A 22,529-nucleotide genomic window follows, 5' to 3' on the forward strand; every position below is an offset into this window, starting at 1 on the left:
GAAACAGAATTTGGAGAACGTCAGAAACAGAATTTGGAGAACGTCAGAAACAGAATTTGGAGAACGTCAGAAACAGAATTTTGAGAACGTCAGAAACAGAATTTTGAGAACGTCAGAAACAGAATTTTGAGAACGTCAGAAACAGAATTTGGAGAACGTCAGAAACAGAATTTTGAGAACGTCAGAAACAGAATTTTGAGAACGTCAGAAACAGAATTTGGAGAACGTCAGAAACAGAATTTGGAGAACGTCAGAAACAGAATTTTGAGAACGTCAGAAACAGAATTTGGAGAACGTCAGAAACAGAATTTGGAGAACGTCAGAAACAGAATTTGGAGAACGTCAGAAACAGAATTTGGAGAACGTCAGAAACAGAATTTGGAGAACGTGAGAAACAGAATTTGGAGAACGTGAGAAACAGAATTTGGAGAACATCAGAAAGAATTTGGAGAACATCAGAAAGAATTTGGAGAACATGAGAAACAGAATTTGGAGAACGTGAGAAACAGAATTTGGAGAACGTGAGAAACAGAATTTGGAGAACATCAGAAAGAATTTGGAGAACATCAGAAAGAATTTGGAGAACGTCAGAAACAGAATTTGGAGAACGTCAGAAACAGAATTTGGAGAACGTCAGAAACAGAATTTGGAGAACGTCAGAAACAGAATTTGGAGAACATCAGAAACAGAATTTGGAGAACATCAGAAACAGAACTTAGAGAACATCAGAAACAGAATTTGGAGAACATCAGAAACAGAACTTAGAGAACGTCAGAAACAGAACTTGGAGAACGTCAGAAACAGAACTTAGAGAACGTCAAAAACAGAATTTGGAGAACGTCAGAAACAGAATTTGGAGAACGTCAGAAACAGAATTTGGAGAACGTCAGAAACAGAATTTGGAGAACGTCAGAAACAGAATTTGGAGAACGTCAGAAACAGAATTTGGAGAACGTCAGAAACAGAATTTGGAGAACGTCAGAAACAGAATTTTGAGAACGTCAGAAACAGAATTTGGAGAACGTCAGAAACAGAATTTGGAGAACGTCAGAAACAGAATTTGGAGAACGTCAGAAACAGAATTTGGAGAACGTCAGAAACAGAATTTGGAGAACGTCAGAAACAGAATTTTGAGAACGTCAGAAACAGAATTTGGAGAACGTCAGAAACAGAATTTTGAGAACGTCAGAAACAGAATTTGGAGAACGTCAGAAACAGAATTTGGAGAACGTCAGAAACAGAATTTGGAGAACGTCAGAAACAGAATTTGGAGAACGTCAGAAACAGAATTTTGAGAACGTCAGAAACAGAATTTGGAGAACGTCAGAAACAGAACTTAGAGAACGTCAGAAACAGAATTTGGAGAACGTCAGAAACAGAACTTAGAGAACGTCAAAAACAGAACTTGGAGAACGTCAGAAACAGAATTTGGAGAACGTCAGAAACAGAATTTGGAGAACGTCAGAAACAGAATTTGGAGAACGTCAGAAACAGAACTTAGAGAACGTCAGAAACAGAATTTGGAGAACGTCAGAAACAGAACTTAGAGAACGTCAAAAACAGAACTTGGAGAACGTCAGAAACAGAATTTGGAGAACGTCAGAAACAGAATTTGGAGAAGGTCAGAAACAGAATTTGGAGAACGTCAGAAACAGAATTTGGAGAACGTCAGAAACAGAATTTGGAGAACGTCAGAAACAGAATTTTGAGAACGTCAGAAACAGAATTTTGAGAACGTCAGAAACAGAACTTAGAGAACGTCAAAAACAGAACTTGGAGAACGTCAGAAACAGAATTTTGAGAACGTCAGAAACAGAATTTTGAGAACGTCAGAAACAGAATTTGGAGAACGTCAGAAACAGAATTTGGAGAACGTCAGAAACAGAATTTTGAGAACGTCAGAAACAGAATTTGGAGAACGTCAGAAACAGAATTTGGAGAACGTCAGAAACAGAATTTGGAGAACGTCAGAAACAGAATTTGGAGAACGTCAGAAACAGAATTTGGAGAACGTGAGAAACAGAATTTGGAGAACGTGAGAAACAGAATTTGGAGAACATCAGAAAGAATTTGGAGAACATCAGAAAGAATTTGGAGAACATGAGAAACAGAATTTGGAGAACATCAGAAACAGAATTTGGAGAACATCAGAAACAGAATTTGGAGAACATCATAAACAGAATTTGGAGACCATCATAAACAGAATTTGGAGAACATCAGAGACAGAATTTGGAGAACATCAGAAACAGAATTTGGAGAACATCATAAACAGAATTTGGAGAACATCAGAGACAGAATTTGGAGAACATCAGAGACAGAATTTGGAGAACATCAGAGACAGAATTTGGAGAACATCAGAAACAGAATTTGGAGAACATCAGAGACAGAATTTGGAGAACGTCAGAAACAGAATTTGGAGAACATCATAAACAGAATTTGGAGAACATCAGAAACAGAATTTGGAGAACATCAGAAACAGAATTTGGAGAACAACTGAAACAGAATTTGGAGAACGTCAGAAACAGAATTTGGAGAACGTCAGAAACAGAATTTGGAGAACGTCAGAAACAGAATTTGGAGAACGTCAGAAACAGAATTTGGAGAACGTCAGAAACAGAATTTGGAGAACGTCAGAAACAGAATTTGGAGAACGTCAGAAACAGAATTTGGAGAACGTCAGAAACAGAATTTGGAGAACGTCAGAAACAGAATTTGGAGAACGTCAGGAACAGAATTTGGAGAACGTCAGAAACAGAATTTGGAGAACATCAGAAACAGAATTTGGAGAACATCAGAAACAGAACTTAGAGAACATCAGAAACAGAATTTGGAGAACATCAGAAACAGAATTTGGAGAACATCAGAAACAGAATTTGGAGAACGTCAGAAACAGAATTTGGAGAACGTCAGAAACAGAATTTGGAGAACGTCAGAAACAGAATTTGGAGAACGTCAGAAACAGAATTTGGAGAACGTCAGAAACAGAATTTGGAGAACGTCAGAAACAGAATTTGGAGAACGTCAGAAACAGAATTTGGAGAACGTCAGAAACAGAATTTGGAGAACGTCAGAAACAGAATTTGGAGAACGTCAGAAACAGAATTTGGAGAACGTCAGAAACAGAATTTGGAGAACGTCAGAAACAGAATTTGGAGAACGTCAGAAACAGAATTTGGAGAACGTCAGAAACAGAATTTGGAGAACATCAGAAACAGAATTTGGAGAACATCAGAAACAGAACTTAGAGAACATCAGAAACAGAATTTGGAGAACATCAGAAACAGAACTTAGAGAACATCAGAAACAGAACTTGGAGAACGTCAGAAACAGAACTTGGAGAACGTCAGAAACAGAACTTGGAGAACATCAAAAACAGAATTTGGAGAACGTCAGAAACAGAATTTGGAGAACGGGGAAATTAGGAAATTTCTAATTAGGAAATTAGAGCTGTCTCCCTCGACATATCATGTGCCTTCGACACGGTCTGGCACCCCGCTCTGCTCACCAAACTCTCCTCCTTTGGTATCCATGGAAATCTCCACGCATGGCTGGCGGACTTCCTCTCTAGTCGTCGTCAACGTGTGGCCCTGAATGGGTTTCTCTCATCTCCTCTTCCTGTTCAGGCTGGAGTTCCCCAAGGCAGTGTTCTGGGCCCCGTGCTTTTTCTGGTCTTCATCAATGATCTCTCTGACTCTCTCGAAAATCCTCTCTATCTCTTTGCTGATGACTCCACTCTCTGCCGCTCCATTCCTCTTCCCTCAGATCGGCAGTCTGCTGCCTCCTCACTCTCTGAAGACCTGGACAAAATCACAGACTGGTCAAACAAGTGGAACATGTCTTTCAATCCTGACAAATCTCACACTCTTACTATGTCTCTCCGAAAAGATCGACTGGACAACCCTCCCATCTACTTTCTCAACAATCCTCTCCAAGAAGTTCTGTCGCTCAAGATTTTGGGTCTCACTATCTGCCATGATCTTTCTTGGGAAAACCACATTTCCAAGCTGGCCTCCAAAGCCAGTCGCCGACTGGGCATCCTCCGTCGTGCGAAGTCCTTCCTCGGCACACCTGAGCTCCTCACCACATACAAGGCTTTCATCCGCAGCTCAATGGAATACTGTTCTCCCCTATGGGCCGGTGCTCCTGCCTCACACCTAGCTCGGCTTCACGCTGTTGAAACCAAAGCTTTCAGAATTATTGGAATCTCCCGCGATGAAGCTATCTCTGAGGGCCTTTCACTCACTCACCGCAGGCAGGTAGGTGGTCTTTCTGTCTTCTACCGACTCCTCTCCGGCCTTGCACCCCCAGCTCTCTCTGTGCTCTGTCCCCCAAATATTCCTACAGGTCGCACAAGATCTGCCAGCAACCCTCTGATGGTTAAACTGCCGAAATCTCGGCTCTCTGCTCACCTTCACTCTTTCATTCCTCTTTTCTCCCGCCTCTGGAACAAACTCCCTCACTCCCTTCAATCCCACTCCTCCCTCCAGGTCTTTAAAACAGCTGTTCACCACCATCTCTTATCTTCCCCCATCCAAAACCTTGATCTTTTCTACCCCCGCTAATTCACCCCAGATCCACCTTGTTTGGAATTCCAACTTCTTTCCTGGAAGTCCTGGCAGTGTCCATATGTTTTATACCTCTCCCACCGCCCCCTTCCCACGCCCCCCCCCCCCCCAAAGCCCTCGCCCTCTCTCAGATCTCTCGATGTCTCCATGTCTCTCGGTCCCTGCTCTCAAATGTTGTGTTTGTGTCCTTCCCCCTCTCTCCCCATCTTGTCTACCGCTCCCTATGTTATATGTTTTATGTGTCGGTTTGTCTTTCTGTGTGATTAATGTTCGCTCTTTCACGAGCCTCGACCTTGTATACAAAAAAAAAAAAAAAAAAAAAAAAAAAAAAAAAAAACGTCAGAAACAGAATTTGGAGAACGTCAGAAACAGAATTTGGAGAACGTCAGAAACAGAATTTGGAGAACGTCAGAAACAGAATTTGGAGAACGTCAGAAACAGAATTTGGAGAACGTCAGAAACAGAATTTGGAGAACGTCAGAAACAGAATTTGGAGAACGTCAGAAACAGAATTTTGAGAACGTCTATTCTACCGACTCCTCTCCGGCCTTGCACCCCCAGCTCTCTCTGTGCTCTGTCCCCCAAATATTCCTACAGGTCGCACAAGATCTGCCAGCAACCCTCTGATGGTTAAACTGCCGAAATCTCGGCTCTCTGCTCACCTTCACTCTTTCATTCCTCTTTTCTCCCGCCTCTGGAACAAACTCCCTCACTCCCTTCAATCCCACTCCTCCCTCCAGGTCTTTAAAACAGCTGTTCACCACCATCTCTTATCTTCCCCCATCCAAAACCTTGATCTTTTCTACCCCCGCTAATTCACCCCAGATCCACCTTGTTTGAAATTCCAACTTCTTTCCTGGAAGTCCTGGCAGTGTCCATATGTTTTATACCTCTCCCACCGCCCCCTTCCCATGCCCCTCCCCGCCCCCCCCCCCCCCAAAGCCCTCGCCCTCTCTCAGATCTCTCGATGTCTCCATGTCTCTCGGTCCCTGCTCTCAAATGTTGTGTTTTGTGTCCTTCCCCCTCTCTCCCCATCTTGTCTACCGCTCCCGATGTTATATGTTTTATTTGTCGGTTTGTCTTTCTGTGTGATTCATGTTCGCTCTTTCACGAGCCTCGATCTTGTATACAAAAAAAAAAAAAAAAAAAAAAAAAAAAAAACGTCAGAAACAGAATTTTGAGAACGTCAGAAACAGAATTTTGAGAACGTCAGAAACAGAATTTTGAGAACGTCAGAAACAGAATTTTGAGAACGTCAGAAACAGAATTTTGAGAACGTCAGAAACAGAATTTGGAGAACGTCAGAAACAGAATTTGGAGAACGTCAGAAACAGAATTTGGAGAACGTCAGAAACAGAATTTGGAGAACGTCAGAAACAGAATTTGGAGAACGTCAGAAACAGAATTTGGAGAACGTCAGAAACAGAATTTGGAGAACGTCAGAAACAGAATTTGGAGAACGTCAGAAACAGAATTTGGAGAACATCAGAAACAGAATTTGGAGAACATCAGAAACAGAACTTAGAGAACATCAGAAACAGAATTTGGAGAACATCAGAAACAGAACTTAGAGAACATCAGAAACAGAACTTGGAGAACGTCAGAAACAGAACTTGGAGAACATCAAAAACAGAATTTGGAGAACGTCAGAAACAGAATTTGGAGAACGTCAGAAACAGAATTTGGAGAACGTCAGAAACAGAATTTGGAGAACGTCAGAAACAGAATTTGGAGAACGTCAGAAACAGAATTTTGAGAACGTCAGAAACAGAATTTTGAGAACGTCAGAAACAGAATTTGGAGAACGTCAGAAACAGAATTTGGAGAACGTCAGAAACAGAATTTGGAGAACGTCAGAAACAGAATTTGGAGAACGTCAGAAACAGAATTTTGAGAACGTCAGAAACAGAATTTTGAGAACGTCAGAAACAGAATTTGGAGAACGTCAGAAACAGAATTTGGAGAACGTCAGAAACAGAATTTGGAGAACGTCAGAAACAGAATTTGGAGAACGTCAGAAACAGAATTTTGAGAACGTCAGAAACAGAATTTGGAGAACGTCAGAAACAGAACTTGGAGAACGTCAGAAACAGAACTTGGAGAACGTCAGAAACAGAACTTAGAGAACGTCAGAAACAGAACTTGGAGAACGTCAGAAACAGAACTTGGAGAACGTCAGAAACAGAACTTGGAGAACGTCAGAAACAGAACTTGGAGAACGTCAGAAACAGAACTTGGAGAACGTCAGAAACAGAACTTGGAGAACGTCAGAAACAGAATTTGGAGAACGTCAGAAACAGAATTTGGAGAACGTCAGAAACAGAATTTGGAGAACGTCAGAAACAGAATTTGGAGAACATCAGAAACAGAATTTGGAGAACATCAGAAACAGAACTTAGAGAACATCAGAAACAGAATTTGGAGAACATCAGAAACAGAACTTAGAGAACGTCAGAAACAGAACTTGGAGAACGTCAGAAACAGAACTTGGAGAACGTCAAAAACAGAATTTGGAGAACGTCAGAAACAGAATTTGGAGAACGTCAGAAACAGAATTTGGAGAACGTCAGAAACAGAATTTGGAGAACGTCAGAAACAGAATTTTGAGAACGTCAGAAACAGAATTTGGAGAACGTCAGAAACAGAATTTTGAGAACGTCAGAAACAGAATTTGGAGAACGTCAGAAACAGAATTTGGAGAACGTCAGAAACAGAATTTGGAGAACGTCAGAAACAGAATTTTGAGAACGTCAGAAACAGAATTTGGAGAACGTCAGAAACAGAATTTTGAGAACGTCAGAAACAGAATTTGGAGAACGTCAGAAACAGAATTTGGAGAACGTCAGAAACAGAATTTGGAGAACGTCAGAAACAGAATTTGGAGAACATCAGAAACAGAATTTTGAGAACGTCAGAAACAGAATTTGGAGAACGTCAGAAACAGAACTTAGAGAACGTCAGAAACAGAATTTGGAGAACGTCAGAAACAGAACTTAGAGAACGTCAAAAACAGAACTTGGAGAACGTCAGAAACAGAATTTGGAGAACGTCAGAAACAGAATTTGGAGAACGTCAGAAACAGAATTTGGAGAACGTCAGAAACAGAACTTAGAGAACGTCAGAAACAGAATTTGGAGAACGTCAGAAACAGAACTTAGAGAACGTCAAAAACAGAACTTGGAGAACGTCAGAAACAGAATTTTGAGAACGTCAGAAACAGAATTTGGAGAACGTCAGAAACAGAATTTGGAGAACGTCAGAAACAGAATTTGGAGAACGTCAGAAACAGAATTTGGAGAACGTCAGAAACAGAATTTGGAGAACGTCAGAAACAGAATTTGGAGAACGTCAGAAACAGAATTTGGAGAACGTCAGAAACAGAATTTGGAGAACGTCAGAAACAGAATTTGGAGAACGTCAGAAACAGAATTTGGAGAACATCAGAAACAGAATTTGGAGAACATCAGAAACAGAACTTAGAGAACATCAGAAACAGAATTTGGAGAACATCAGAAACAGAACTTAGAGAACGTCAGAAACAGAACTTGGAGAACGTCAGAAACAGAACTTGGAGAACGTCAAAAACAGAATTTGGAGAACGTCAGAAACAGAATTTGGAGAACGTCAGAAACAGAATTTGGAGAACGTCAGAAACAGAATTTGGAGAACGTCAGAAACAGAATTTGGAGAACGTCAGAAACAGAATTTGGAGAACGTCAGAAACAGAATTTTGAGAACGTCAGAAACAGAATTTTGAGAACGTCAGAAACAGAATTTGGAGAACGTCAGAAACAGAATTTGGAGAACGTCAGAAACAGAATTTGGAGAACGTCAGAAACAGAATTTGGAGAACGTCAGAAACAGAATTTTGAGAACGTCAGAAACAGAATTTTGAGAACGTCAGAAACAGAATTTGGAGAACGTCAGAAACAGAATTTGGAGAACGTCAGAAACAGAATTTGGAGAACGTCAGAAACAGAATTTTGAGAACGTCAGAAACAGAATTTGGAGAACGTCAGAAACAGAATTTGGAGAACGTCAGAAACAGAACTTGGAGAACGTCAGAAACAGAACTTGGAGAACGTCAGAAACAGAACTTAGAGAACGTCAGAAACAGAACTTGGAGAACGTCAGAAACAGAACTTGGAGAACGTCAGAAACAGAACTTGGAGAACGTCAGAAACAGAACTTGGAGAACGTCAGAAACAGAACTTGGAGAACGTCAGAAACAGAACTTGGAGAACGTCAGAAACAGAATTTGGAGAACGTCAGAAACAGAATTTGGAGAACGTCAGAAACAGAATTTTGAGAACGTCAGAAACAGAATTTTGAGAACGTCAGAAACAGAATTTTGAGAACGTCACAAACAGAATTTTGAGAACGTCAGAAACAGAATTTTGAGAACGTCAGAAACAGAATTTTGAGAACGTCAGAAACAGAATTTTGAGAACGTCAGAAACAGAATTTGGAGAACGTCAGAAACAGAATTTGGAGAACGTCAGAAACAGAATTTTGAGAACGTCAGAAACAGAATTTGGAGAACGTCAGAAACAGAATTTGGAGAACGTCAGAAACAGAATTTGGAGAACGTCAGAAACAGAATTTGGAGAACGTCAGAAACAGAATTTGGAGAACGTCAGAAACAGAATTTGGAGAACGTCAGAAACAGAATTTGGAGAACGTCAGAAACAGAATTTGGAGAACGTCAGAAACAGAATTTGGAGAACGTCAGAAACAGAATTTGGAGAACGTCAGAAACAGAATTTGGAGAACGTCAGAAACAGAATTTGGAGAACGTCAGAAACAGAATTTGGAGAACGTCAGAAACAGAATTTGGAGAACGTCAGAAACAGAATTTGGAGAACGTCAGAAACAGAATTTGGAGAACGTCAGAAACAGAATTTGGAGAACGTCAGAAACAGAATTTGGAGAACGTCAGAAACAGAATTTGGAGAACGTCAGAAACAGAATTTGGAGAACGTCAGAAACAGAATTTGGAGAACGTCAGAAACAGAATTTGGAGAACGTCAGAAACAGAACTTGGAGAACGTCAGAAACAGAATTTGGAGAACGTCAGAAACAGAATTTGGAGAACGTCAGAAACAGAATTTGGAGAACGTCAGAAACAGAATTTGGAGAACGTCAGAAACAGAATTTGGAGAACGTCAGAAACAGAATTTTGAGAACGTCAGAAACAGAATTTGGAGAACGTCAGAAACAGAATTTTGAGAACGTCAGAAACAGAATTTGGAGAACGTCAGAAACAGAATTTGGAGAACGTCAGAAACAGAATTTGGAGAACGTCAGAAACAGAATTTTGAGAACGTCAGAAACAGAATTTGGAGAACGTCAGAAACAGAATTTTGAGAACGTCAGAAACAGAATTTGGAGAACGTCAGAAACAGAATTTGGAGAACGTCAGAAACAGAATTTGGAGAACGTCAGAAACAGAATTTGGAGAACGTCAGAAACAGAATTTTGAGAACGTCAGAAACAGAATTTGGAGAACGTCAGAAACAGAACTTGGAGAACGTCAGAAACAGAATTTGGAGAACGTCAGAAACAGAACTTAGAGAACGTCAAAAACAGAACTTGGAGAACGTCAGAAACAGAATTTGGAGAACGTCAGAAACAGAATTTGGAGAACGTCAGAAACAGAATTTGGAGAACGTCAGAAACAGAACTTAGAGAACGTCAGAAACAGAATTTGGAGAACGTCAGAAACAGAACTTAGAGAACGTCAAAAACAGAACTTGGAGAACGTCAGAAACAGAATTTGGAGAACGTCAGAAACAGAATTTGGAGAACGTCAGAAACAGAATTTGGAGAACGTCAGAAACAGAATTTGGAGAACGTCAGAAACAGAATTTGGAGAACGTCAGAAACAGAATTTGGAGAACGTCAGAAACAGAATTTGGAGAACGTCAGAAACAGAATTTGGAGAACGTCAGAAACAGAATTTGGAGAACGTCAGAAACAGAATTTGGAGAACGTCAGAAACAGAATTTGGAGAACGTCAGAAACAGAATTTGGAGAACGTCAGAAACAGAATTTGGAGAACATCAGAAACAGAATTTGGAGAACATCAGAAACAGAACTTAGAGAACATCAGAAACAGAATTTGGAGAACATCAGAAACAGAACTTAGAGAACGTCAGAAACAGAACTTGGAGAACGTCAGAAACAGAACTTAGAGAACGTCAAAAACAGAATTTGGAGAACGTCAGAAACAGAATTTGGAGAACGTCAGAAACAGAATTTGGAGAACGTCAGAAACAGAATTTGGAGAACGTCAGAAACAGAATTTGGAGAACGTCAGAAACAGAATTTTGAGAACGTCAGAAACAGAATTTGGAGAACGTCAGAAACAGAATTTTGAGAACGTCAGAAACAGAATTTGGAGAACGTCAGAAACAGAATTTGGAGAAGGTCAGAAACAGAATTTGGAGAACGTCAGAAACAGAATTTTGAGAACGTCAGAAACAGAATTTGGAGAACGTCAGAAACAGAATTTTGAGAACGTCAGAAACAGAATTTGGAGAACGTCAGAAACAGAATTTGGAGAACGTCAGAAACAGAATTTGGAGAACGTCAGAAACAGAATTTTGAGAACGTCAGAAACAGAATTTGGAGAACGTCAGAAACAGAATTTTGAGAACGTCAGAAACAGAATTTGGAGAACGTCAGAAACAGAATTTGGAGAACGTCAGAAACAGAATTTGGAGAACGTCAGAAACAGAATTTGGAGAACGTCAGAAACAGAATTTTGAGAACATCAGAAACAGAATTTGGAGAACGTCAGAAACAGAACTTAGAGAACGTCAGAAACAGAATTTGGAGAACGTCAGAAACAGAACTTAGAGAACGTCAAAAACAGAACTTGGAGAACGTCAGAAACAGAATTTGGAGAACGTCAGAAACAGAATTTGGAGAACGTCAGAAACAGAATTTGGAGAACGTCAGAAACAGAACTTAGAGAACGTCAGAAACAGAATTTGGAGAACGTCAGAAACAGAACTTAGAGAACGTCAAAAACAGAACTTGGAGAACGTCAGAAACAGAATTTGGAGAACGTCAGAAACAGAATTTGGAGAACGTCAGAAACAGAATTTGGAGAACGTCAGAAACAGAATTTGGAGAACGTCAGAAACAGAATTTGGAGAACGTCAGAAACAGAATTTGGAGAACGTCAGAAACAGAATTTGGAGAACGTCAGAAACAGAATTTTGAGAACGTCAGAAACAGAATTTTGAGAACGTCAGAAACAGAATTTGGAGAACGTCAGAAACAGAATTTTGAGAACGTCAGAAACAGAATTTTGAGAACGTCAGAAACAGAATTTTGAGAACGTCAGAAACAGAATTTTGAGAACGTCAGAAACAGAATTTGGAGAACGTCAGAAACAGAATTTGGAGAACGTCAGAAACAGAATTTGGAGAACGTCAGAAACAGAATTTGGAGAACGTCAGAAACAGAATTTGGAGAACGTCAGAAACAGAATTTGGAGAACTTCAGAAACAGAATTTGGAGAACGTCAGAAACAGAATTTGGAGAACGTCAGAAACAGAATTTGGAGAACGTCAGAAACAGAATTTGGAGAACATCAGAAACAGAATTTGGAGAACATCAGAAACAGAACTTAGAGAACATCAGAAACAGAATTTGGAGAACATCAGAAACAGAACTTAGAGAACGTCAGAAACAGAACTTGGAGAACGTCAGAAACAGAACTTAGAGAACGTCAAAAACAGAATTTGGAGAACGTCAGAAACAGAATTTGGAGAACGTCAGAAACAGAATTTGGAGAACGTCAGAAACAGAATTTGGAGAACGTCAGAAACAGAATTTTGAGAACGTCAGAAACAGAATTTTGAGAACGTCAGAAACAGAATTTGGAGAACGTCAGAAACAGAATTTGGAGAACGTCAGAAACAGAATTTTGAGAACGTCAGAAACAGAATTTGGAGAACGTCAGAAACAGAATTTGGAGAACGTCAGAAACAGAATTTGGAGAACGTCAGAAACAGAATTTGGAGAACGTCAGAAACAGAATTTGGAGAACGTCAGAAACAGAATTTTGAGAACGTCAGAAACAGAATTTGGAGAACGTCAGAAACAGAATTTTGAGAACGTCAGAAACAGAATTTGGAGAACGTCAGAAACAGAATTTGGAGAACGTCAGAAACAGAATTTGGAGAACGTCAGAAACAGAATTTGGAGAACGTCAGAAACAGAATTTTGAGAACGTCAGAAACAGAATTTGGAGAACGTCAGAAACAGAACTTAGAGAACGTCAGAAACAGAATTTGGAGAACGTCAGAAACAGAACTTAGAGAACGTCAAAAACAGAACTTGGAGAACGTCAGAAACAGAATTTGGAGAACGTCAGAAACAGAATTTGGAGAACGTCAGAAACAGAATTTGGAGAACGTCAGAAACAGAACTTAGAGAACGTCAGAAACAGAATTTGGAGAACGTCAGAAACAGAACTTAGAGAACGTCAAAAACAGAACTTGGAGAACGTCAGAAACAGAATTTGGAGAACGTCAGAAACAGAATTTGGAGAAGGTCAGAAACAGAATTTGGAGAACGTCAGAAACAGAATTTGGAGAACGTCAGAAACAGAATTTTGAGAACGTCAGAAACAGAATTTTGAGAACGTCAGAAACAGAATTTTGAGAACGTCAGAAACAGAATTTGGAGAACGTCAGAAACAGAATTTTGAGAACGTCAGAAACAGAATTTTGAGAACGTCAGAAACAGAATTTGGAGAACGTCAGAAACAGAATTTGGAGAACGTCAGAAACAGAATTTTGAGAACGTCAGAAACAGAATTTGGAGAACGTCAGAAACAGAATTTGGAGAACGTCAGAAACAGAATTTGGAGAACGTCAGAAACAGAATTTGGAGAACGTCAGAAACAGAATTTGGAGAACGTGAGAAACAGAATTTGGAGAACGTGAGAAACAGAATTTGGAGAACATCAGAAAGAATTTGGAGAACATCAGAAAGAATTTGGAGAACATGAGAAACAGAATTTGGAGAACGTGAGAAACAGAATTTGGAGAACGTGAGAAACAGAATTTGGAGAACATCAGAAAGAATTTGGAGAACATCAGAAAGAATTTGGAGAACGTCAGAAACAGAATTTGGAGAACGTCAGAAACAGAATTTGGAGAACGTCAGAAACAGAATTTGGAGAACGTCAGAAACAGAATTTGGAGAACATCAGAAACAGAATTTGGAGAACATCAGAAACAGAACTTAGAGAACATCAGAAACAGAATTTGGAGAACATCAGAAACAGAACTTAGAGAACGTCAGAAACAGAACTTGGAGAACGTCAGAAACAGAACTTAGAGAACGTCAAAAACAGAATTTGGAGAACGTCAGAAACAGAATTTGGAGAACGTCAGAAACAGAATTTGGAGAACGTCAGAAACAGAATTTGGAGAACGTCAGAAACAGAATTTGGAGAACGTCAGAAACAGAATTTGGAGAACGTCAGAAACAGAATTTGGAGAACGTCAGAAACAGAATTTTGAGAACGTCAGAAACAGAATTTGGAGAACGTCAGAAACAGAATTTGGAGAACGTCAGAAACAGAATTTGGAGAACGTCAGAAACAGAATTTGGAGAACGTCAGAAACAGAATTTGGAGAACGTCAGAAACAGAATTTTGAGAACGTCAGAAACAGAATTTGGAGAACGTCAGAAACAGAATTTTGAGAACGTCAGAAACAGAATTTGGAGAACGTCAGAAACAGAATTTGGAGAACGTCAGAAACAGAATTTGGAGAACGTCAGAAACAGAATTTGGAGAACGTCAGAAACAGAATTTTGAGAACGTCAGAAACAGAATTTGGAGAACGTCAGAAACAGAACTTAGAGAACGTCAGAAACAGAATTTGGAGAACGTCAGAAACAGAACTTAGAGAACGTCAAAAACAGAACTTGGAGAACGTCAGAAACAGAATTTGGAGAACGTCAGAAACAGAATTTGGAGAACGTCAGAAACAGAATTTGGAGAACGTCAGAAACAGAACTTAGAGAACGTCAGAAACAGAATTTGGAGAACGTCAGAAACAGAACTTAGAGAACGTCAAAAACAGAACTTGGAGAACGTCAGAAACAGAATTTGGAGAACGTCAGAAACAGAATTTGGAGAAGGTCAGAAACAGAATTTGGAGAACGTCAGAAACAGAATTTGGAGAACGTCAGAAACAGAATTTGGAGAACGTCAGAAACAGAATTTTGAGAACGTCAGAAACAGAATTTTGAGAACGTCAGAAACAGAACTTAGAGAACGTCAAAAACAGAACTTGGAGAACGTCAGAAACAGAATTTTGAGAACGTCAGAAACAGAATTTTGAGAACGTCAGAAACAGAATTTGGAGAACGTCAGAAACAGAATTTGGAGAACGTCAGAAACAGAATTTTGAGAACGTCAGAAACAGAATTTGGAGAACGTCAGAAACAGAATTTGGAGAACGTCAGAAACAGAATTTGGAGAACGTCAGAAACAGAATTTGGAGAACGTCAGAAACAGAATTTGGAGAACGTGAGAAACAGAATTTGGAGAACGTGAGAAACAGAATTTGGAGAACATCAGAAAGAATTTGGAGAACATCAGAAAGAATTTGGAGAACATGAGAAACAGAATTTGGAGAACATCAGAAACAGAATTTGGAGAACATCAGAAACAGAATTTGGAGAACATCATAAACAGAATTTGGAGACCATCATAAACAGAATTTGGAGAACATCAGAAACAGAACTTGGAGAACATCAGAAACAGAACTTGGAGAACATGAGAAACAGGCCTTGGGCCTCAGACGCTTCATCTCGATTTACCGCGAGCACATTCCATGGGGACTTGTCTTTCCTGGCTTCATAACAATGGAGTGCTGGAGTCTTAACCCAGCTTCGGGACGTTCCCGGAAAGTCGAGAAACGTTTCGAGACTTGAACTGGTCCTGGTCAGGTTGAGACTCTTTGGTAGTTGTTGTTGTTGTTGTTGTTGATAATTAAACAGAAGGGGCGTTTGGAACGTCATTGATTGAACTGTCTGGTGGTGGCTCTGGATTCAAACCCAGATGGGTCCTTATTTATTCACCTAAAACCGCCGTTCTGGTGCAGGATAAGCATCAGCCACTGTACGTGTCAACAAAGTACCAGAAATGGAAAACAGTTCACTTTTTGCAAGGATATTAGTTCCCAACAAGGAAAGAACAAAGGCCGGTTGGTGGCTGCTCCATCCACCGACAGGCCTCAGGCTCTATCAAAGCCTCCTCATTACACGGCTCCTTATAATCATCTCCACATCTCGAGGCAAACATAAAAAGGGGGTAGGGAATTTGAGAAACTTGGACATAAAAGGGGAGGGAGTCGTTACAAACGTCACAAAGAGATAGATCCCTGCCAGGACATGACTGCACGGCATGTTCTTACCATCAGTAAATGAACAGCAGACGAGTGCGTGAGATGGAGGACAGGTCCGATACCTTTCGCACTTTCAGATAATTGAGGAATCCACGAAGGAACAGCAACAGGCCTGTTTAGACATAACAACTTCAACGTTATGATCACAATTTCACCTCCAAACGTAAAAATCTTTAACTGGACAATTCAATCGAAGCATCAAACTCGAACCAATTAAAATGGAGATCGAATCACGTGTTACATTCATAATACTGATTTTTTAAATGTAATTTGGATCATAATCGATAGGAAGAAGAACCATGTTAGCTTCCACAAATAAAAATTCAATCAAGCATCATCATAAAAATTAAAGCTCCAATCAGCCGTTCCAGACAATATGCTCATTGTTGAGGATACAACTCTTCAATGAAACTAGAACGGCACTCAGTAGAGAGCGTACCCCCACCAGGTGAACAGTTTACGTTTTGTATCCCAGAGTAGACCAGAAAATCACAATACAGAATCACATTTAATCAAAATCATCCATTCACAACTTTTTGAGATATCCTGCTATGTATCGTTTTTGGCCCAATCTCAAAATGGTGAAGAAGCACTTAAAAATTATTGTAGCCGGATCCGAATCCGGATCTTCACCAAAATCGAATCAATTCGTGACGCTGCATCTCTGCTAAATTTCTTCCGAATCCTTCCACAACTTTTTGAGATATTTTGATCACAAACAAATGGACAAACAGACAAACAGACAGACAGACAAACATACAAACAGACGTGAAAACATAATCTCAATCCACCTTTGTTGGCGGAGGTATACATGACACCATTACGACTGGAGACCGCAAGAATCTCTGTTTGCGCTCGAGTCACAGGCCCATTGTACAAAGTCAACCCTTCGTGTCATTCGTTTGCAAAAACATCATTTTAACAATCGTTATCATTCAGATGTTTTAGTTTTCATCACGTGATCAAATTTTCTTAAACCTTTCCAAACAATGGCACAAAGTTTTGCTGACAACAAAATCCAAAATGCTCACCCTGCAGTGTCTATTCACCGTCTCTTCTGGACAGAACCAAAAATGCTCACCCTACAGTCTCTATTCACTTCCTCTTTGGGACAGAACACAAAATGCTCACCCTACAGTCTCTATTCACTTCCTCTTCTGGACAGAACACAAAATGCTCACCCTACAGTCTCTATTCACTTCCTCTTCTGGACAGAACACAAAATGCTCACCCTACAGTCTCTATTCACCGTCTCTTCTGGACAGAACCAAAAATGCTCACCCTACAGTCTCTATTCACTTCCTCTTTGGGACAGAACACAAAATGCTCACCCTACAGTCTCTATTCACCGTCTCTTCTGGACAGAACACAAAATGCTCACCCTACAGTCTCTATTCACTTCCTCTTTGGGACAGAACACAAAATGCTCACCCTACAGTCTCTATTCACCGTCTCTTCTGGACAGAACCAAAAATGCTCACCCTACAGTCTCTATTCACCGTCTCTTCTGGACAGAACCAAAAATGCTCACCCTACAGTCTCTATTCACCGTCTCTTCTGGACAGAACCAAAAATGCTCACCCTACAGTCTCTATTCACTTCCTCTTTGGGACAGAACACAAAATGCTCACCCTACAGTCTCTATTCACCGTCTCTTCTGGACAGAACACAAAATGCTCACCCTACAGTCTCTATTCACTTCCTCTTTGGGACAGAACACAAAATGCTCACCCTACAGTCTCTATTCACTTCCTCTTTGGGACAGAACCAAAAATGCTCACCCTACAGTCTCTATTCACTTCCTCTTTGGGACAGAACACAAAATGCTCACCCTACAGTCTCTATTCACTTCCTCTTTGGGACAGAACCAAAAATGCTCACCCTACAGTCTCTATTCACTTCCTCTTTGGGACAGAACACAAAATGCTCACCCTACAGTCTCTATTCACTTCCTCTTTGGGACAGAACACAAAATGCTCACCCTACAGTCTCTATTCACTTCCTCTTTGGGACAGAACACAAAATGCTCACCCTACAGTCTCTATTCACTTCCTCTTTGGGACAGAACCAAAAATGCTCACCCTACAGTCTCTATTCACTTCCTCTTTGGAACAGAACCAAAAATGCTCACCCTACAGTCTCTATTCACTTCCTCTTTGGGACAGAACCAAAAATGCTCACCCTACAGTCTCTATTCACTTCCTCTTTGGGACAGAACCAAAAATGCTCACCCTACAGTCTCGATTCACTTTCCTCTTTGGGACGGAACCTATAATCCTCACCCTACAGTCTCTATTCACTTCCTCTTTGGAACAGAACACAAAATGCTCACCCTACAGTCTCTATTCACTTCCTCTTTGGGACAGAACACAAAATGCTCACCCTACAGTCTCTATTCACTTCCTCTTTGGGACAGAACACAAAATGCTCACCCTACAGTCTCTATTCACTTCCTCTTCTGGACAGAACACAAAATGCTCACCCTACAGTCTCTATTCACTTCCTCTTTGGGACAGAACCAAAAATGCTCACCCTACAGTCTCTATTCACTTCCTCTTTGGGACAGAACACAAAAAAATGCTCACCCTACAGTCTCTATTCACTTCCTCTTTGGGACAGAACCCAAAATGCTCACCCTACAGTCTCTATTCACTTCCTCTTTGGGACAGAACACAAAATGCTCACCCTACAGTCTCGATTCACTTCCTCTTTGGGACAGAACCCAAAATGCTCACCCTACAGTCTCGATTCACTTTCCTCTTTGGGACGGAACCTATAATCCTCACCCTACAGTCTCTATTCGCTTCCTCTTTGGGACAGAACCCAAAATGCTTACCCTGCAGTGTCTATTCACCGTCTCTTTGGGTCAGAACCCAAAATGCTCAACCAAGTCTCTATTCACCGTCTCTTCTGGCCAGAACCCAAAATGCTCACCCAAGTCTCTATTCACCGTCTCTTCTGGCCAGAACCCAAAATGCTCACCCTACAGTCTCTTTTTGCCGTCTCTGAGATAGAACCCAAAATCCTCACCCTACAGTCTATATTCACCATCTCTTTAAGATAGAACCCAAAATCCTCACCCTACAGTCTATATTCACCGTCTCTTCAGGACGGAACCTATAATCCTCACCCTACAGTCTCTATTCACCGTCTCTTTGGGACAGAACCCAAAATGCTCACCCAAGTCTCTATTCACCGTCTCTTCTGGCCAGAACCCAAAATGCTCACCCAAGTCTCTATTCACCGTCTCTTCTGGCCAGAACCCAAAATGCTCACCCTACAGTCTCTATTCGCCGTCTCTTTGAGATAGAACCCAAAATCCTCACCCTACAGTCTATATTCACCATCTCTTTGAGATAGAACCCAAAATCCTCACCCTACAGTCTATATTCACCGTCTCTTCAGGACGGAACCTATAATCCTCACCCTACAGTCTCTATTCACCGTCTCTTTGAGATAGAACCCAAAATCCTCACCCTACAGTCTATATTCACCGTCTCTTCAGGACGGAACCTATAATCCTCACCCAAAAGTCTCTATTCACCGTCTCTTCAGGACAGAAGCCAAAATCCTCACCCTACAGTCTCTATTCACCGTCTCTTCAGGACAGAAGCCAAAATCCTCACCCTACCGTATCTATTGACCGTCTCTTCGGGACAAAACCCAATTTAAGGCTCACCACACAGTCTCCATTCACCATCTCTTCGGGACGGAACTGAAAATGCTCCACCTGTAGTCTTTGTTCACTGTCTGTCTGTCTGGCCCTGCTTTTCAAGTGGGTGAAAAGTTGCTCTTTCCTTTCCACAAACTGTGTTAATTGGGTTGATTTGGCGTTAAAATGGAAGTGTGATTACCTTTGTGTCCACTCGCTCAATTCTGCCCGAAGCAATACCAACATAAACACACTACAGCTGGTTTATGCATGAAAAAGCTCAATCCAACTATTTTGTACCAATAAAATGAATGCTCTCCCTTCCAACCCTCTAAGATTCTCACCAAGCATGAGGAAAATCCACCAGAGCCAGTACTGGCCATCAAAGTAACCGGTGAAGTAATCGGAGAACTGTGGGGGAGCAAAATAGAGTTGAGTCAAAGATTTGCGCTTGGTAACATCATATTAAAATACGCAATTTGGTGTCTGTCTGTCTGACGATTTGTGACCACGATACATTCGGGCGTTACTTATCCAATCTCAACCAAACTTGACAGGACTAAGGGTCACACAATGGAAGTTGCAGCGAATTCATTTGCCCCCCACCCCAAGGGGTTTTCTCCAGCAAGAGGGTTTTCCCAGCTAATGGGGTTGCATGTTGAGATGAATATCCGTGGATAGCTTTATCATGGCGTTTTTCCAAAGCTGCTTCTAATAACAAAAGTAATAATGATAATAGCATAATATTAATGTTATTACAACAAGCATTTCACTCATTTCACTGCAACAAGCATGTTATTAGAAGCATTTCACTCAGGCCGACTGGCATTGTCTTCAAGCATTCATCAATCACCTGGACTGGTCTGCCATCTCTACCACCTCTGACATCAACTCTTCCTGGGAATTCTTCCAAAGTAAACTGCTCTCTCTCATGCACAGATTTATCCCATCTCGTCTTCAGTTGTCATACCCTTCCTCCCGTCCATGGTACATGGATTATTGTGGTGAGACAGTTGCCCAGAAACAACTTGCCTTTGCCTTCTGGAAAAGCTCATCCAACTGAAGGAAACCTCATTTCCTTTCACAAAGCTCGGAATAAGTGTGTGTCCACCCTCAGGAGAGCCAGGAAACAATATCAATCCACTCTCAAGACTGAACTCTCAAACCTGTCTCCCTCCTCCAAATCCTGGTGGCATCTGGTCAAATCAGTTTTTGGTGGTTGATCCCCCTCCATCCCCTCCCTCACCTCAAACGGCTACACGGCTGACTCCACACGTGAAAAAACTGAACGCCTCAACTCTGTGTTTACCTCAAAATCTTGTGTCCCAAACCCATCTCTCTCTGTTCCCACCGTACCCAGTCGAAACGAACTGCTCCTGGACTCTGTCCTTCTCTCCTAACAAGGTGGAGAAGTTTCTGTCAAACCTCGACTCTGATTCTGCAAATGGACCAGACGGCATCAGCCAACGGGTCCTAAATCCTGCTCTGCCGCTCTATCTCACCCTCTCTCTGTTCTCTTCACCCTCTTTTGCTCAAGATCATCCTGCCATCAGCTTGGAAATCAGCTAACATCACCGTTTTACACAAAAAGGTGCAAAAACAGATCCTTGCAACTACAGACCAATCAGCCTGCTCCCAATAATCAGCAAGGTCATGATATCCATCATCGCTTCTGACATCAAATCCTTCCTCTTCTCCAATGGCTTGATCTCCGATCCAATGATATGGTCTGGCACCCAGCTCTGCTCACCAAACTCTCCTCCTATGGTATCCATAGAAACCTCCACACATGGCTTGCGGGCTTCCTCTCTGGTCGCAGTCAATGTGTGGCCATGAATGGAATTCTCTCATCTCCCCTTCCTGTTCAGGCTGGAGTTCCCCAAGACAATGTTCCCTGGGCCCTGTGCCTTTTCTGATCTTCATCAATGATCTCTCCAACTCTCTGGAAAATCCTCTCCATCTCTTTGCTGATGACTCCACTCTCTGTGGCTCCATATCTCAACCCTCATATCGGCAGGCAGCAAGCAGCCTCTTCACTCTCTGCAGACCCGGACAATATCACAAACTGGTCAAACAAGTAGAACATGTCTTTAAATCCTGACAAATCTCACTTTGTGTCTCTGAAAAGACCGACTGGACAACCCTCCCATCTACTTTCTGAACAATCCTCTGGAAGAAGTTGTGTCACTCAAGCTTTTGGGTCTCACAATCTGCCATGATCTTTCCTGGGAAAACCACATTTTCAAGCTGGCCTCCAAAGCCAGTCGCCGACTGGGCATCCTCCGGCGTGCGAAGTCCTTGCTTCTCACCACATACAAGGCTTTCATCTGCAGCTCAATGGAATACTGCTCTCCCCTCTGGGCTGGTGCTCCTGCCTCACACCTAGCTCAGCTTCACGCTGTTGAAACCAAAGCTTTCAGAATCATTGGAATCTCACGCGATGAAGCCGATTGTGAGGGCCTTTCTCTCTCTCACCGCAGGCAGGTAGGCGGTCTTTCTGTCTTCTACAGACTTCTCTCTGGCCTTGCCCCCCCTGCTCTGTCTGTGCTCTGCCCCCAAAATATTCCTGCAGGATGCACAAAATCTGCCAGCATCCCTCTTCTGGTGAAACTACCAAAATCAAGACTCTCTGCTCACCTTCACTCTTTCATTCCTCTTTTCTCCCGCCTCGGGAACAAACTCCCACAATCTCTTCAATCCCACTCCTCCCTCCAGGTCTTTAAAACAGCTGTTCACCACCATTTCATATCTTCCCCGATGCAAAACCTTGATCTTTTCTACCCCCATTAAAACACCCCAAATCAACCTCTTTCAATCCAAAACTTCTTTCCTGAAATTCCTAGTAGTGTTCATTTGCTTTATACCGTGTAA

The 22,529-nt window shown here is 41.4% G+C and overlaps 1 protein-coding gene across 1 annotated transcript in view; it reads right to left on the reverse strand.

Moving 5' to 3' along the window:
• The window catches only part of NDFIP1 (Nedd4 family interacting protein 1), a 117,650-nt gene that overhangs the window by 39,867 nt on the left and 55,254 nt on the right, over positions 1-22,529 (reverse strand). Inside the window, exons 6-7 of the mRNA XM_068106095.2 lie at positions 20,003-20,069; positions 16,016-16,118 (exon numbers count right to left, since the gene is read on the reverse strand). Of these exons, the coding sequence (XP_067962196.1) occupies positions 16,018-16,118; positions 20,003-20,069 (168 nt within the window). The 3' untranslated portion in view covers positions 16,016-16,017. The remainder of the gene's footprint in view (positions 1-16,015; positions 16,119-20,002; positions 20,070-22,529) is intronic.

This window comes from Myxine glutinosa, chromosome 1, assembly GCF_964187855.1.
Source record: "Myxine glutinosa chromosome 1, kmMyxGlut1.1, whole genome shotgun sequence".
Classification (NCBI taxonomy): Eukaryota; Metazoa; Chordata; class Myxini; order Myxiniformes; family Myxinidae; genus Myxine; species Myxine glutinosa.